The sequence below is a fragment of the Narcine bancroftii genome, chromosome 5 (assembly GCF_036971445.1).
Source record: "Narcine bancroftii isolate sNarBan1 chromosome 5, sNarBan1.hap1, whole genome shotgun sequence".
In the NCBI taxonomy this organism is placed as follows: domain Eukaryota; kingdom Metazoa; phylum Chordata; class Chondrichthyes; order Torpediniformes; family Narcinidae; genus Narcine; species Narcine bancroftii.
This window is the reverse complement of record NC_091473.1, coordinates 228976264-228992355: the sequence shown is the minus strand read 5'-3', so window position 1 is coordinate 228992355 and position 16092 is coordinate 228976264. Positions and strand designations below refer to the sequence as shown.

General features: G+C 42.1%; 1 protein-coding gene and 1 long non-coding RNA gene across 6 annotated transcripts in view; one reads left to right on the top strand and one right to left on the bottom strand.

Annotated features, from left to right (window-relative positions):
• Nucleotides 1-16092, bottom strand: part of LOC138765004 (signal peptide, CUB and EGF-like domain-containing protein 3) — a 263706-nt gene that overhangs the window by 75272 nt on the left and 172342 nt on the right. For all 3 annotated transcript variants that reach the window (XM_069941598.1, XM_069941597.1, XM_069941599.1), the window contains one exon: nucleotides 11732-11848. In XM_069941598.1, coding sequence (XP_069797699.1) covers nucleotides 11732-11848 — 117 coding nt within the window. The remainder of the gene's footprint in view (nucleotides 1-11731; nucleotides 11849-16092) is intronic.
• LOC138765005 (uncharacterized) overlaps nucleotides 1-16092 on the top strand; it is a 133182-nt gene that overhangs the window by 83921 nt on the left and 33169 nt on the right. The window contains exons 4-5 of one of the 3 annotated variants that reach the window (XR_011358412.1): nucleotides 113-218; nucleotides 810-1283. The exons of 1 other annotated variant lie outside the window; for it this stretch is intronic. This is a non-coding gene — a long non-coding RNA (uncharacterized lncRNA). Of the gene's footprint in view, nucleotides 1-112; nucleotides 594-809; nucleotides 1284-16092 lie in introns of those variants that run through there. One more of the 3 variants, XR_011358413.1, reaches the window with a different exon arrangement.

The following is a 16092-nucleotide window of genomic DNA, read 5'->3' as shown; positions in this document are numbered from 1 at the left end:
CCATTTACTTCGGTTAGAAGGCTGCCCACATTTGCATGCTGGACAAAATTGGATTTACGACTTCCCAACCCATCACTGACCTGAAATGTTTATTCTGCTTCTCTCTCCATAGATGCTGCCTGACCTGCAGAGCATTTCCAGCTACTTCTGCTTTTATTTCAGACTTCCAGTATCTGCGGGGTTTTTTTTAAAAATTATCAGCCTTTTTACCAAGCTGAGTAAGTAACTTCCCATCGTTTTCATTGAGAAGGCAAGTTTTAAAGTAGTAACTAAAATAATATCGCAGAGAACATTCCATGGTATGTTTTGATAATTCAGCAAAGTTGAAAATAAACAACAACTCCATATTTGGCTTAGACAGTAAAAGACTATTAACCATCGGGTAAGGGATATGACCCTGATTAACAAATCCCAAGAGAATTCTAACAAATGCACTTTTATGGAGAAGTCTTTTCAAATGTTCTGTAAATATGCAACCCCTGAGCCATGAGACAGACTCTCTTGTGATGAGATTAACTGCAGGTGGCAGTGCCTCTTTCTATAATGGCGTTCTCATGCTATGCAAAGCAAAAATAAAGTATTTGGCAGCAGCATTTGTGTTTGTTTGTCAAATGCTTTCAGGTCCACTTACTTTAACACCATTAGCTTTAGTTTTAGTGTCCAACTTTAACATTTGACTTTATAGGAGTGCAGTATTAAAACTACTTAAAAAAAATAATGAACACATATAATCAGAAATGTGGACCATATCCCTCCGTGGATGATGCCCAACCTGTCGAGTTTCTATAGCAGTTTGTTCTTTGTTCCAGATTCCAGAAACTGTAGCCTCTAGTGTCTTCATGACCAAAAAATTCAGACCATCAAGGAAATATTTAAAGAAGTAAAACAAGGAGTAAAAATATCAAGTATAACTCTCTAAGAAAGAAGGGGGAAGAAGCTTGCTAGATGGATGTCAAAACATATCAAGAAGAAATTCAATGGGATTAATGGGCACACAGGAAAAAAAAAGGTTGGCTCAGGAAAATGTCTTAGACATGGATTATACCATTTAGAAATCTTTTTCCTTGGACAATAATCATTCCTCATTCCAATGATGTGTAAATTGTTTCAGAAATGCAAGGACAAAATCTCTAGCAGATGTGACTGTTTGAATTTTTGGAGTGGTGTCATGTGACCTGGAAAGTGACTCAATCACATTTCACTCTGGAAATAAGTGAATTTTAACATGACCAGCAATGTGTGCCTGGATTTTTAAGCCAAAACATCTTCTTATGAGATAATCCATAATAAAATAATAGCAAAACTTCACCACTCAGAGATGGGTTAAAAGAATGTGATAAGGCAGATCTGATAAATACCACTGGATCCATTTATAAGGAAATGAAGAAATTATGTGAGAGAAAAGAAATAACAGGATAGGGTGAAATGGAGCACAGCGGGAGAGGTCTGTGTAGCTCCTGCTTAAAGACATAAATCTGTTCATCAAACAGACTATTTCTGGGACACAAGAGTGAGCCATACTTGGAATGAATTTTGAGGAGAGTGTTTATGGGGAAAACCTGGAAACATTTAGCAGTTAGCGACAGCACAGTAAGTGGCAGGATTAAGGGTGGAGGTTGAGGAGGCAGATTAGTCCCCTGCTGCTTCTGTATTGGTACGGTATCGCCTTGAATGTAATGACCTTACAACCTCTAACAGTCCACTTCTGCTATGCAAATGTCATGAAGTAATATACGGGTTAAAATGAACCTGTTACTGATCCATTGATCAAAAGGGAGCTCCAAGCTGTCTTCCTCTTCACAGCCTACACGGAAGTTATATCAGCAGGTTAGATGCAGCAATAACTCTCCATCATGAAGAGATTTCTCAGGGGTGAAGGGTGTAATTTGACCATTTACTTTATTGGGAAAGTAACTGAGACGAGGATACTTCCTTGGTCCAATGAAAATCTTGATACGGTCATGGAAAAAATGTGAAACCTGACATGGAGAGATTGGAAAACAGTGATTTCCAAACTTGAAATCTGGTTTCAATGCTGTTCATTAACTCGAGCCATTTGTCACCACAATGACTGCACATTGCTGAGGAGGTTGTCTGGCTCTGCGTGGCATTTTTCAGATCAGTAGGTAAGAATAGTCACTGTAACTGGGCAACTCTGCTTCAGGGCAATTCCCAACATTTCCGTTAGATGACAATAACAAACAGCCCAATACTCCCCATTACACGGTCCAACACTCCCCATTACTCAGTTTACAGCCCCGTTACATGGTCCAACAGCCCCTGTTATATGGTCCAACAATCGTCTGTTACATGGCCCATGTTACATATAACCATATAACCATTTACGGAGTGGAAACAGGCCATGTTGACCTTTTGAGTCTGCACTGGTTAACTGATTTTGTGCGCCCTCTTCAGGCAATGATCCGGTTTTCGAAATTGAATAGGAGCTCGTGAAGAGTAGCATGGGTTGCAGTACCTAATAGCGACCAGATGGAATGGAGTGCCATAAGACGGACCTCCTGCCAGCGTGAGTCTGGAAGGTGTTTTGGCTTTTTGGTAGTGACACGAAGTGAAAGCTATCCAAGTATTCCTGGCTTCTCAGTTAAATCAGACGTACCTTTGATTTCCTCGGAAAGTTCTCCAATATGATTTATGCTGGTATATTCATTTCTATAATTAGTAATGAGTTGAATTTTTTCATACTCTTTTTAAAGAGCTGGGTAACTAATTCAGAAACAGACAAAACGTTGGTTTTATTGGCAATCTGTATCTCACGATATGGTGGTTGAGATAACAAGTAGCATAAAACTATTACAGCACCAGCGACCCAGGTTCAAATCAGGTGCTGTCTGAAAGGAGTATGGATGTTCTACCCATGGCCTGTGTGGATTTCCTCTGGTTGTTTACTCCAGTTTCCTCCCACCCTTCAAAACTTTCGAGGAATTGTAGGCCAATTGGATAACATGGGCTCATGGGCCAAAAGGGCCATGCTGTGTGTCTAAATTTAAAAAGGACAGATATTGTGTATTTAAAATGGCTTTCATAAGAAGCCCACACACAAACTCTTAACTGAGTTTCATTGACGATTCATTTTACAATTGCTAACACTTGTACTTTCCAGTTTTTTAAAGAACTATGTGACAAAATAATTCACATTCAAATTGTTTTTGTAATTGTTAATGATTCGTGCATTTTTATATGGTTTCAAATAATTTATTCGCATCTTTAAGGATATCGAAAGAAATGCAGGCGTCTAATAGAAACTATGCCGGCCTGTCAATTCTGGGTTATCTGCGGGTTGCTGAACTAATTGCAATATGCAATGGTTGATATTGGCACTTCTTTTATTTTTATAAGGAGGCATGTGCCAGCTTGGTTCAGTGGAAGCATCTTTTAGTAACTGTTTTGGCTCAATACTCACTCAAGAACTCGCATACTCCAGAGTGAACTAGTTTCTCGTAGCTTGCCAGTGTTACAGTTCTGTTAAACTCTTTATCGTATAAAAGATCTCAAGAGATGAATTATTCTTTTTATCCCAGAGTACTGGTAAACATTTCTCTTCAAAGGAACAGATAAGGTGAATAATCTTTTTTCCTCAGAGAGTCTAAAACTAGTGGGCACAGGTCTAAGGAACGGTGAAAAAATTTTACAAGGGACCTGAGATGAAAAATAAATTATCTGTTTAATTTTGTTTTGGTAGTTGATTCACCATCCTTGCATTCAGTGATTTCCAAATTATAACCAGTCCATGCACAAAACCAAATCCTCACATTTTCTCCTTCAAATTCTTGCTTCTTAGTGAGAGTCAGCTATGCTTTTCATCTTGTAACCCATTATTACCTGTAATTTTATTGTGCAGGCACATTGGTCAACATCTTTCAACAGAACTTATTCTTTTGCCTGGAGGTCAGTGACTAATGGAGGGATCTGTTCTGGGCGCCCTGTTCTTTGTGATTTTTATAAATGGCCTGGATGAAGAAGTGGAAGGATGGGTCAGTAAGTTTGCAGAAGACACAAAGGTGGGAGGTGTTGTGGATAGTGCAGAAGGTTGTCATAGGTTACAGCAGGACATAGACAGGGTGCAGAGTTGGGTGGAGAAATGGCAGATGGATTTCAATCCATTTAAGTGTGGTGATGCATTTTCATAGGTTGAACTTGAAGGTGGACTACCAATGGTAGGATACTTAACAGTGTGGAAGAACAAAGGGACCTTGGGGTCCAAATCCAAAGATCTCTCAAGGTTGCCATGCAGGTTGATAGGGTAGTTAAGAAGGCTAATGGTATGCTGGTGTTCATTAGTTGGGAACTGAGTTCAAGAGCAGTGAGGTAATGATGTAGCTCTTTAAAACTCTGGTTGGACCACACTTGGAATATTATGTTAAATTTTGGTAACCTCATTACAAGTAAAATGTGGAAGCTTTGCAGAGGGTGCAGAGGAGATTTACCAGGATGTTTCCTGGAGTGAAGAAGGATGAGAGGTGACTTAATAGAGGTGTACAATATAAGGGTGGACAGCCAGCACCTTTTTTTCCCCCAGAGATCTATGGATTTGGATGACAAAGTTCTCTCTTTTTTCCGCACTGTTACGAATCTTGCTGTTAACCATGTAGCAAATTCCAGGACATCTGTTTAAGGTGATGGAGGAAAGTTTAAGCGAGATGTTAGGGGTAAAAAGTCTTTTATACAGAGAGTAGTGGGTGCATGGAAAGCATTGCCAGTGGTGATCGTAAAGGCTGGTACAATAGGGGCATTTAATAGATTTTTAGACAGGCACAGGAATGCAAGAAAAATAGAGGCTTATGGGCTTATAGGTTTAGATTGTTGAGTAGGTTTCTATAGGTCAGCACAACATTGTGGGCTGAAGGGCCTGTCCTGTGCTCTAGGACTTAATCTCAGAGCGACCTAAATTGACCTTTCACTCTCCACTCCAATCTCTTCCTTGACCACAAGAGAATATCCTTCCACCTTGGTATGATTCACCCCATGCAATGGTTGATACTCTGTGATGAGAGAGGGGTAAGGACTAGGTTTGGCTGAAGGGAATATAGGCTGATAAAGGGTATGTTTGAAAATGAGGTCATCAATTTAATTGTTTCCATGCCCTGGAATTATTATTATTATCAAGGCCAGCCAAGTTGCACACCAGAGTTCATTGTATCTGTCTGTGCTGGGCTTATTTCCCACGAACCCTTTCCTGACTAAATCTCTTTTCAACGTTGTATTTGTACTCACCTCTACAACATCCTCTGGCAGCTCAATCCATAAAACCACCACCCTCTGTATGTGAAAACATTATCCTTTTTAAGCCTACCTTCTCTCACCATAAACTCTGATAACAGCAGTAAGATATATGGTCTGGAATACTGTTTGACTGATATTCTCAATAAGATCAAAGTAGGAGTAAAAATGGAGTACACAGTTGGTGTAGCAGTTAGCGCAATGTCTTTACAGCGCCAGCGATCGGGACCAGGGTTTGAATCCCACCCTGTCTGTAAGGAGTTGGCGCATTTTTCCCGTGTCCACGAGGTTTTCCCTGGGGGCTCCAGTTTCCTCCCACCATTCGAAACCTATTGGGGGGGGGGGTGTAGGTTAATTGAGTGCAAATTGGACGGCACAGACTTGTGGACTGTGCTGTATGTCTAAAGTTTTTTTTAATTAAAAAATTTAGTGCAAGCATCATCGACCAAATCAGTAAAATTAAACTCCACGTGACTCCTTGGTTTTTCTTGCCCCTCTCTCCCTTTGTCCGGTATCTGCCAATCCTCTGCCTGTCCGCCATATGGGGCCCCTTTCCCATCTCTCCCACCACGTCCTCTTTTTCATTTAATCAGTCTCAATCCAGGGTTTCAGGTCAAAGTATCAACCATTCTGGATCTCCCACTGATGTTTCTTGAGGACTTTTACTTTCCACTGATCCACCAGAGGGCACTGACAGCAATAGGATGCCAATTCAGATGAGAACTGTGGCCCTAGCATCCCAAGGTCATCACCAACACAAACACAGACTTCTACAACACAGTGTGAAATTCTCTGTTGTACTTTTGCACAAATAAAATAAGAATATCTCATAGTCAAAGAGTACCCTGCTTGAATACTGCTAGATCATATCTTGGGAATTATCCTATTTTAAAAACAAAATCCACTTTATTGAGTTCATAAACACAGCTTTTGTCACTGGTGTGGTTCTGTGCGACTTTTACAAGTTACAGGAGTTTAGACCAAGAACTAAATATTATTTAATTATATTAAAACTTTTGATGAAACGTGCTTCAGGGATGTTTGGCTTCATCAACTGCAGCATAGAATACAAGAGCAAGGATGCCAATGTTACACTTTTATAAAACTTTGGTCAGGCTCGAATGCTGTGTGCAGTACTGGTTGCCATGTCATGGGAAGCTGGCAGAGGGGATTAATCAGGATGGTGTGCGTGGATTACAACATTTCAGTTAGGAGGCACAGTAAGTGCAATGCTATTACAGCACTGGTGACCTAGGTCCGAATACGGTGCTGTCTGTAAGGAATTTGTACGTACTTCCTGGACCTGTGTGGTTTCTTCCATGTGCTCTGGTTTCCTCTTATATTCCAAAGATGTATGAGGTTAGTGGATTAATCAGTGTGCATTTGGGCAGCGTGGGCTCATGGCCAGAAGGGCCCATTACAATAAAAAAAACATTACAGGGATGACCCAACCCCCTCTACCACGTCACAGTTCTGGTTATCGATGCAATGGCCAATCTGCACACAGCAAGATCCCACAGCTTTACTGTGGCAGATGTAGGGCCAACACCTTCAGGTCTCATGGCACCCACAGCACGTGTATGGTGTAACACACCACTTAGCTTTCCCGCACCTGGCAGGGATAGGTTTCAGGGTGCCCTGGGAGGTTTGGGGAGACCTACACAGGCTGTCCCTCTCGAGCACCCACATGGCTGATTCAGCTGCAGATAGAGCTCCCAGCTCATCATGTCCACATCTGGCGTTACACACAATTGAAATGTCACAACCTCTGGTTCCACCACACTGTGGTCTCGGGGGGGTGGGGGGGGTGGGGGTGGGGAGAGCTTTCAAAAGGAGCAGAGCAGGTGACTGCAGGATTGGGAGTTGGACCAGCACAAGCAGAGGAGGAGCTACCCACCCACCTCCTCCTCCTTGCCCAGCCCCCAAACTCAAAAGAGTTCCACTCTGTGTGAGGGCCTAGTCAGGGAACACCACTGAGCCGTTCAGTTGGGGAAGACATCGCAGCTGCTTTGGATCTGGCTCCCATGACGGCATAAGTTTCTTCCAATGCTACACATTGTTCCCACATCCCAAAGATACAATTTCCTGATCTGCTTAAAACCAATTCATCACATCCCTCTTGTCATAATTCCTTTTTCATGTCTTGCTTCTCTGTGAGTATCACCTCACCATGCCAATTTACAAATCGCTCAGGAAAAAATTCAGGGACCCATGATTTTACTTTTAAGATCATAAGACATAGGGGCAGAAATAGACTATTCAGCTTATCAAGTCTGCCCCAACATTTAATCATGAGCTGATCAATTTTCTCACTCAGCCCCATTGCCCGGCCTTCTTACATAACCCTTGATGCACTGGCTGATCAATATCAATTTCTGCCTTAAATACATCCAGTGACCTGGTCTCCACAACTGCCTATGGCAAAAAATTCCACTGATTTACTACCCTCTGGCTGACGAAATTCCTCCGCACCTCTGTTCTAAGTGGACGTCCTTCAATCCTGAAGTTGTGCCCTCTTGTCCCATCATGGGAAACAACCTTTCTACACCTACTCTGTCCACACCTTTCAGCATTCAAAATGTTTCAATGAGACATCCCCCTCCCCCCTTCTCTTAAATTCTAATGAGTACAGGCCAAGAGCTGTCAAACACTCCTCAGATGATGACCTTTCTTTCCTGGAATCATCCTTGTGAACCTCCTACAAACCTCTCCAATGTCAGCATATATCCTTTCTTAAATTAGGAGCCGAAACTGCTCATATTACTCCAAGTGAGCTTTCACCAGTGTCTTATAATGCCTCAACATCACATCCCTGCTCTGGGATTCTATTCCTTTTGAAATGAATGCCAGAATTGCAGTTGCTTCTTCACCACCAACTCAACATGCAAGTTTACCTTCAGGCTATCCAAGTCCTTTTGTATCTGGGTATTTTCAATTCCACCCCCCCCCCCCACCTTTTGAAAAACAGTCTGCCTGTGTATTTTTTTCTACCCAAGTGCATGTCTGTACACTTTCTGACATTGGATTTCATTTGCCACTTCTCTGCCCATCCTCCTAATCTGTTTCAGTCCATCTTCAGCCTCCCTATTTCCTCAACACTACCTGCTCCTCCACCTACCTTCGTATCATCTGCAAACAAAGCCATTCATTTCATAATCCTAATCATTAATATGCACATAAAAAGGAGTGTCCCCAACACCGACCCCTATGGAACATTACAAGCGCTGCCAGCAAACCAGACAGAATATGATCTCTGTATTCCGACTCTGCTTCCTGCCAATCAGCCAGTGCTCTTCTCTGTTATACCATGGGCTCTTATCTTGTTAAGTAGCCTCTTCTGAAAATCCAAATGTAAAGGTTCCATTATTGTCATGTAATACTACATTTAGAATGTAACGTACATGAAATTCTTTAACTGTGTCTAAGACAGAGAGTCACCACTTTGTCAAGCACCCCTTACAGAAATGAGGCCCCAGTGAGGAACGAATGCGTGACACCTGGCTTAGGAGACCAGTACTCTCACCACTGAGCTATCAGAGCCTCTATCTAGTCTGCTTCTCACTGCCTCGTATCAATCAAGATCTTTCAACAGAACTTGGTCCAAGGAAATGTAGGCTTATAAGGCAAATCTTACTATAGGTCTGAAAATGTGGTTGTCAAATTTTTCAGTTGACTGGATTAATTATTATTTTAAATGCATATGTATAGCCATTATTGTCTGTTGTGCTTCAGTCTACTATGTAAATAGAGAAGAAACTCCTCAGGGTCAGAGCTGTACTTTGTGAAATCCAATGGCAATGGAGAAGAAGTTGGAGAAGGTGAATGAAGGCATGATGGAAGAGCTCTCCAAATCCATTTCATGTGGTTAGTGAATGAGGATTATGGGTCGTGTTAGAGATAAAGATGACAATTAAGCTAAAAATAGACAAACAGGATTTAAGACAGTTTAGGATGACACCAGTGGAAATTTGGCCTATTTGTAAGAGGCACCAATAGCTCGGTGGTTAAGAGCACTGGTCTTGTAAACTCAGGGTCACGAGTTAGTTCCTCACTGGGGGTTCATTTCTGTGAGGGGCACAGAACAAAGTGGCGACTCTCTGTCTTCCTTATGGTAGACAAAGTTAAAGAATTTAATGTATGTTATGTGACAATGGTGGAACCTTTAGCTTTACCAGATAAAGGAGTTGGTTAGAGAGGTGATTGGGGATTCTGGTGCTGAGACTTTAACAGGATCCCTTTGATCTGGAACAACAGTGTTATGGAATCATGGAAGAAAACAAGGGGATAAGGTGGAATATGACAGCTGCATAGATTCTACAGCTGAAGAGCAGGATGCAAATAAGGAATAACTTTAAACAGGCGTAAAAACTAGTTCCATTGAGCAGAAATTGTAATAAAGCGCATGCATTGCTCACTGAAAAAATGGTGGTGCTGCCAGAGGGGCTGTGATGGCAGCGCTGCCGCTGGTGCAGACCCACGGAAGCAGGGACCAGAGACGCAGAGCTCCCCAGCAGAGTCTGACTACCATCGGTTCTGTACAGACTTCAAAAAGCAGCCTGTTAAAGGAGCTGACAGTGGTTTTATTTAAAATCCGGCGGCCGCAGGGTCTGGACCCAAGATGGCAGCACCTATGATCGACAGCAGCCACAAGGGGTTGCAGACTCTGGGGAAGCATTGAGGACTGGCACCAGAAAATGGGGAGACCAACCCATCCCTCTCCCAGTTGAGAAAGAGAAGCAGAGGGGACAACCCACGGGACAGTGGCCAGGCAGTGGAACAGTGAGGGGCTCTGCGGCTGAGGAACACACAGGCGGTGGGCTGTTGGCGGCTCAAGGTAGGCTACTGAAGACTGGGATCATAAAATTCACACCAGACTGTGGACTGCTGGAGACTGGATGAAGGATACCAGGTATTGGAACCAGGATGCAAGAGGGTCTGGAGGGCACAGAAAGGTTCCTAATTGTGTCGGATGTTCGAACTTGAGCTTGGGTGGCCAATGGTTTGAGCTGGAATCTGTGTGGCTGTAAAGGCTGCAGGAGTATTGGAGGTGAATCCACGAACACTCAATTACTCTGGGGGGACTCATTTTTGCTTCTTTCTCTGACAGTAAGAGGCACCTAGCAATTTCTGTTGATGGCAAATCTGTCTGCCTTATGGCAGACTAAAAGTAATTTTGCGTAATATTACACAAAATGTTTTTATTACATGGCAATAAAGAAATCTTGAATCTTGAGCATTTAAGTCAAGATAAATGCTTCTTTATTAAATCCTTTCTATATCTATTTCAAAGCTCTTGAAGCATGTTCACCTAATGATCAGACAAGAATGGTAAATTGATCTTTACTTAAATTATGCATGACCCTGGGGCTCTGCATCCTTGATTATGGAATTATAGAGGGAATAAGACAATTCAATTGATCACATATCATTATCAAGTTGGATTCTATTATCGTAGAGCTAAAATAGCATCCCTCTTGCAAAGACTTTTCAGGACTATGTAGTGACACTGTAACTTCATATGCTTCCAATACATTTCCAATATTATTATTCTTTCTTTTATTTAGTTTGATTTTCATTAATTTCCTCTGCCTCACTTCTTTGCAGTTGTTTGTTTTCATTTGTTTGCAGTCCATTCCCTGTGTTTGGTTCAAGTCAGAGTTTTGGAGCATTTCTGCATTGTACTTGTTTATATAAGACAATAAATTCTCATCTTGCTCCCTCCCCACTGCTGTACCCAGCCAGGTTCTATATCTTTAAAATTTGTCTGAGGTTATTCATACTCCATTCCAAATATTGCCACCATTGGAATGCTTTGACTTTTCCATGTAACCAATATTCAGTGCAGTAAAAAGTTTAAACAGGGGTCAAAAAACTCTATTGTTCATCGCATTCCAGCAGGTTGGAAACACCACAATTAAAACTGCACATCCAGCTATTTCATGGGCATTGCCATCAGATCTAAGAAACAGGCCTTCTCCAGCGCCATAAATTTGTGCAAATTCTTTTGTAAATCAGCGTAGTGAATTTTTGCTTCCACTTTATTGAAACATCAATTTTGATCTAGGATAACCATTTTCAACTTTTTTTTGTTGGCTATGATCTCCTAATGAACTTGCTCTAATTTTATGTGTCCCCCTTCCCTGTGAAACAGTCATTTATTGTTTTTTTTCCATTCTTCTCTCCTCCCGATTACAAAATGTTATGATTTCAGTCCATGGCCTCCTTCCCCCCTCATCTCTTAAATGTGTCGTGAATCCCGGAAAGGTGGGGGGGGGGGGGGGGGTTGCTGTACGACTTCCATTGAGAATGTCTGGTGCAGAATACCAAATAAACATAAATGTTGCAATCAAATTATATAAAGATATTTGTGACTCAAGCATCAATCTCTTGTTGGTTTACTATGAGTAGGTACTGTATTAATCCAAATAGTTAATGAATATTTCAACATAGTACTGAAAGGAGTAAATTGGAGGGTGAAGGAAGAGGAACTCACCTTTGCACGTCTTTCGGTCAGGTTGCAACGTGAATCCAACCGGGCAACTGCAGCGGACTCCTGTGACAGCGTCCTGACATGTGCTGTCACAGCCTCCATTGTTCACGGCGCAAGTCTCTGTGGGAAGGAAAACAGTCATGTTCAGATCAAATCAATGTCACCTCAAGTATCGTCTGACCTGAGCGTAACAACTGAACTGAAACGTCTGTCAGCTTGGAGCTGAGTGGGATACAGAGGGTGACGGAGGACCAGTGACCATGTTCAGACAGGTGGGATTAGTTAGATGGGCATCGAAGTCGGTGCAGACAAGGTTAGATGAGGCAGGATACAAACGTGCTGAAGAAATTCTACAGGTTAAAATGTCGACTGCCTTTTACTTCCCATGGATGCTGCATGACCTGCTGAGTTTCTCCAGTACTTTTATGTTCTGTACTCAGATGTACATCGGCACATTCTCTTGTTTACCTGTTGGGCTGAAGGACCTGGTCCTATCCATTGCTGTTTTGTTTTGCTGACATCAGCTCTGTGACAGAAAGGAGAGCCCTCAGCGCGATGGACAGGAAGTTTGGGTTCATATCAATTGCAAAGTATTTTCTCGCCACCCTAAACCTGACTGAAACTGCTGCTTTTCACTGCCTTTCACAGCAACACAACTCTTGAATCTTTGTGAAGTCACCATTCTTCAAGTCGGAATCAAAAACAGATGATTTCATTTTATTTTTGAGTGGCCTTAGTATCAAAAGGCCAAATGATGCTTCAAACCAATTATGTGTTAACGTTGGAGGAAAAATGCAGTAAATGCTCAACAGGTCAACTCTTCTCATCTTCTATTCATTGATTTCATGTTGCAGCCCTTAGAACTTGGGGTTGAATCCAATATTGGCTATACCCTACATTTCCCGCTTGTGTCAGTTTCTGCCCAATCCTTATCCTGAAATATTAACTCAGTTGCTCTCTCTTCACAGGTGCTACCCAATCTGCTACTCATTTCCAATTATCTCTTTTATTTCAGATGTCCACCAATAGCTGTGTTCTCTGTTTTGCTCTCTTCTGCTGGCATTCATCTTCCTCTATTTATCCCTACTCCTGACAAATCGGCATTGATTAACAAGCTTTGACCATCCACTAGATGGCACCAAACTGCACTGCACCACCTAGATTTCCTTGGTCTTCATGCTAACACAGACATCCCATTTCCCCCTCTGACCTTCTCCCTTCTCTGAAACTTAAAACCTCACTTGGTTTTTTACTTATTAACTTATCTTCTCTGTCCACAGATGTTGCCAAATCTATTAAGCATCTCCAATATTATCCGTTAATATTTTTGATTTTCAGCATGAGCAATTGTTTGATGAATGATTTAAAAAGAACAGCTTTGCTCCAAAATTGCCCTCTTGAAAGAGACTTCCATTTCTTGGTCATATCCCCTACAAAACATTATTGCTTGCTCAGTGGAAAATGACAGAGCAACACCATCATTCCAGAGGGAAACAAGCCCTGCAGTCCACAGGGTTCATGCTGAACAATAAGCACTCATTTTGCACCAATCCAATTTTAATCTCCGAACATCCTCATCAACCTCCAGATTCTAAGACTTATCTCCACACTGGAGGCAATCGCCCACATATTTCTAGGACATGGGAGGAAATTGGAGCAGCCAGGAAGAAGTTCAAAGTTCAGATTTATTGTCAAAATACACACATGACATCACATACAATTCTAAGATTCTTTTTCCAGAGGGCCAGAGAGAATTTCTACTTCCTTTTACTGCAAAAAAAACGTACGGAAGAAAAGATATGTATACAAAAGAGAAAAATGTAAACAAATAAAGAAATATAAACAAACTAACTGTGCAATGCAGAAAATAAATATTCAATAATAAATAATGTACAAAGTAAGAGTCCTTAAATGAGGAATCTGATGGTGGAGGGGTAGCAACTATTCCTGAACCTGGTAATATGCATTTTGTGGCACCTATACCTCTTTCTTGATGGCAGCAGCGAGAACAGAGCATGTCCTGGGTACTTTGATGAAAGGCTCAAATTCAAAATGTTGGTTATGTTTCTTTATCTTTGCTAGAAGCCTAATAGCCTGAAATACACCTGAGATTGTCCTACCTTGGAAGCTAAGCAGGCTCAGTACTTGGAGGGGAGACCGCCTAGGAACACTAGGTGCTATAGATTTATGTGAAGGTTGTTGGACAAAGTGGCGACTCTCTGTCTGTCTTACGGTAGACAAAAGTCAAAGAACATCATGAATGTTACATTCTAAATGTCGTATTACATGACAATAATGGAACCTTTACCTTTGTATAAAGTGAACTGTTTGACCTGCTGAGTTTTTCCAGCATTGTGTTTTTACTTCAACCACAGTGTCTGCAGACCTTTGTGTTTTACACATGTCCTGGGTGGTGTGGACCCTTCATGATTGGTGCTGCTCTCTGACGGCAGTGCTCCATGTGATTTTCTTGATGGTGGGAAGAGATTTGCTTATGAGGTACTGAGCTGCGTCCACTACTTTTGCAGGGCTCCCCATTCAGAGGTATTGGTGTCCCTGGTTAGCACACTTTCAACAACACACCTGCAGAGGTTTCCCAAGATTTTGAATGTCATACCAAACCACCAAAACTCCTGAGAAAGTAAAGGTGCTGACGTGCCTGTCTCACAATGACATTTGCCTGTTGGGTCCAGGAAAGGTCCTTGGAAATAGAGATTCACAAGAATTTAAATTTGCTCACCCTCTCCACCTCGGATTCCCCAATGATCACTGGATTGTATATCTCTGGTTTTCCCCTCCTGAAGTCCACAATCTTCTCCTTAGTTCTTGCTGACATTGAGTGCGAAGTTGTTGTTAGTACACCATTCAGCCAAATTTTAAATCTCCGTCCTATATCTTCTAAACAAACCACTACCATGATATCGTCAGCAAATTTGTAGATGGTGTTATTGTTGTACCGAGTCACACAGTCATAGGTATAAAGTGAGTAGAACAGGAGTCTAAGATTGTAGCCATGTGGTGCTCCAGTACTGATGGAGATTGTGGAGGAGGCGCTGTTACCAATCCCGGATCTGGAGGTGAGGAAATCCAGAATCCAATTACAAAGTGGAGTACTGAGGTCCAGGTCTTGGAGTTTGCTGATTAGCTTTGAGGGGGATGATGGTGTTCAATGCTGAATTGAAGTTGATAAAGAGCATCCTGATCTATGACCCTTTGGTGTCCAGGTGTTAAACAGAGTTTTGTGTAGACCCAGTGAAGTGTCATCTGCCATAGTCCTGTTGCTGTGGAAGGCAAATTGGAATGAATCCTTGTCACCACTCAGATAGTAGTTGATCTGCTTCAACACCACTTCATCGCTGCAGACGTGAGTGCAACTGGTCAGTAGTCATTTAGACAGGTTACCACGCTCCTCTTAAGCACAGGTACGAATGAGACCTGTTTGAACCAGGTAGGAGCATGCCTTGTTGGAGTGAGATGTTGAAGATATCTGTGAATACATTGGCAAATTGGTTACACAGGTTTTCAGTACTCAGTTGGGAACCTCGTCCAGACTGCATGCTTTCTTCATATTCAATTTCCTGAAGGCAGCCTGCACATCATCCTCGGATACAGACAGTAGAGGATTATCAGGGGACATGAGAGTGCGCAGTGGCCTTTTCTTGTTCTGGTGGTCAAATCGGGGGTAGAAAGCATCAAGTTCATCTGGGAGTGAAGCTTCGGTGTCTCCTACAGCTCAGAATTTGGTTGTGTTGCAGGTTTTGGTCATTCAGTTGACAGGTTTCCTTTATTGTTTTCATTCTGGTCTGAAATCTCTACTTTGCCTGGGAGATGGTTTTCTGTAGGTTGTACCTCCTCCTTGTGTTGTGTTCCAGATCACCAGACATAAATGCCCGTGATCTAGCTCTCAGCAAGTTCTGGATTTCATTGTTCTATCCAGGGCTTCTGGTTGGGGAAAACTGTGAATGATTTCATGGGGAGACACTCGTCGACAACTGTTTTGATAAAGTTTGTGGCAGCTCTGCTGTCACCATTCAGTTCCTCACTTGAGTTCTGAGTGAAATCAAAGTGCCTGAAAGTCACAGGGAGAATATTCAAATGCACCAGAATTCAGGACTGAATCTGGGATTCCGGTGCTGATAACTGCTCTACTTGCTGTGCCCCTGTGCTGCACTTTTGACCGTAACACTTGTTGCTAGCTGCTTTAAGTCACTCCAGGTCCACTTCTCTTCCCCAATATCCAGGCAGAAGCTGGTTAATTTCAAGGAAGAATCGTAGCCCTAAGGCTGAATACCATTAGAATTTGAGATGAGAGTATGGGTTTCCTGAGGTAAAAATCAAAAGTATAATAACTCTGCAGAACAGAA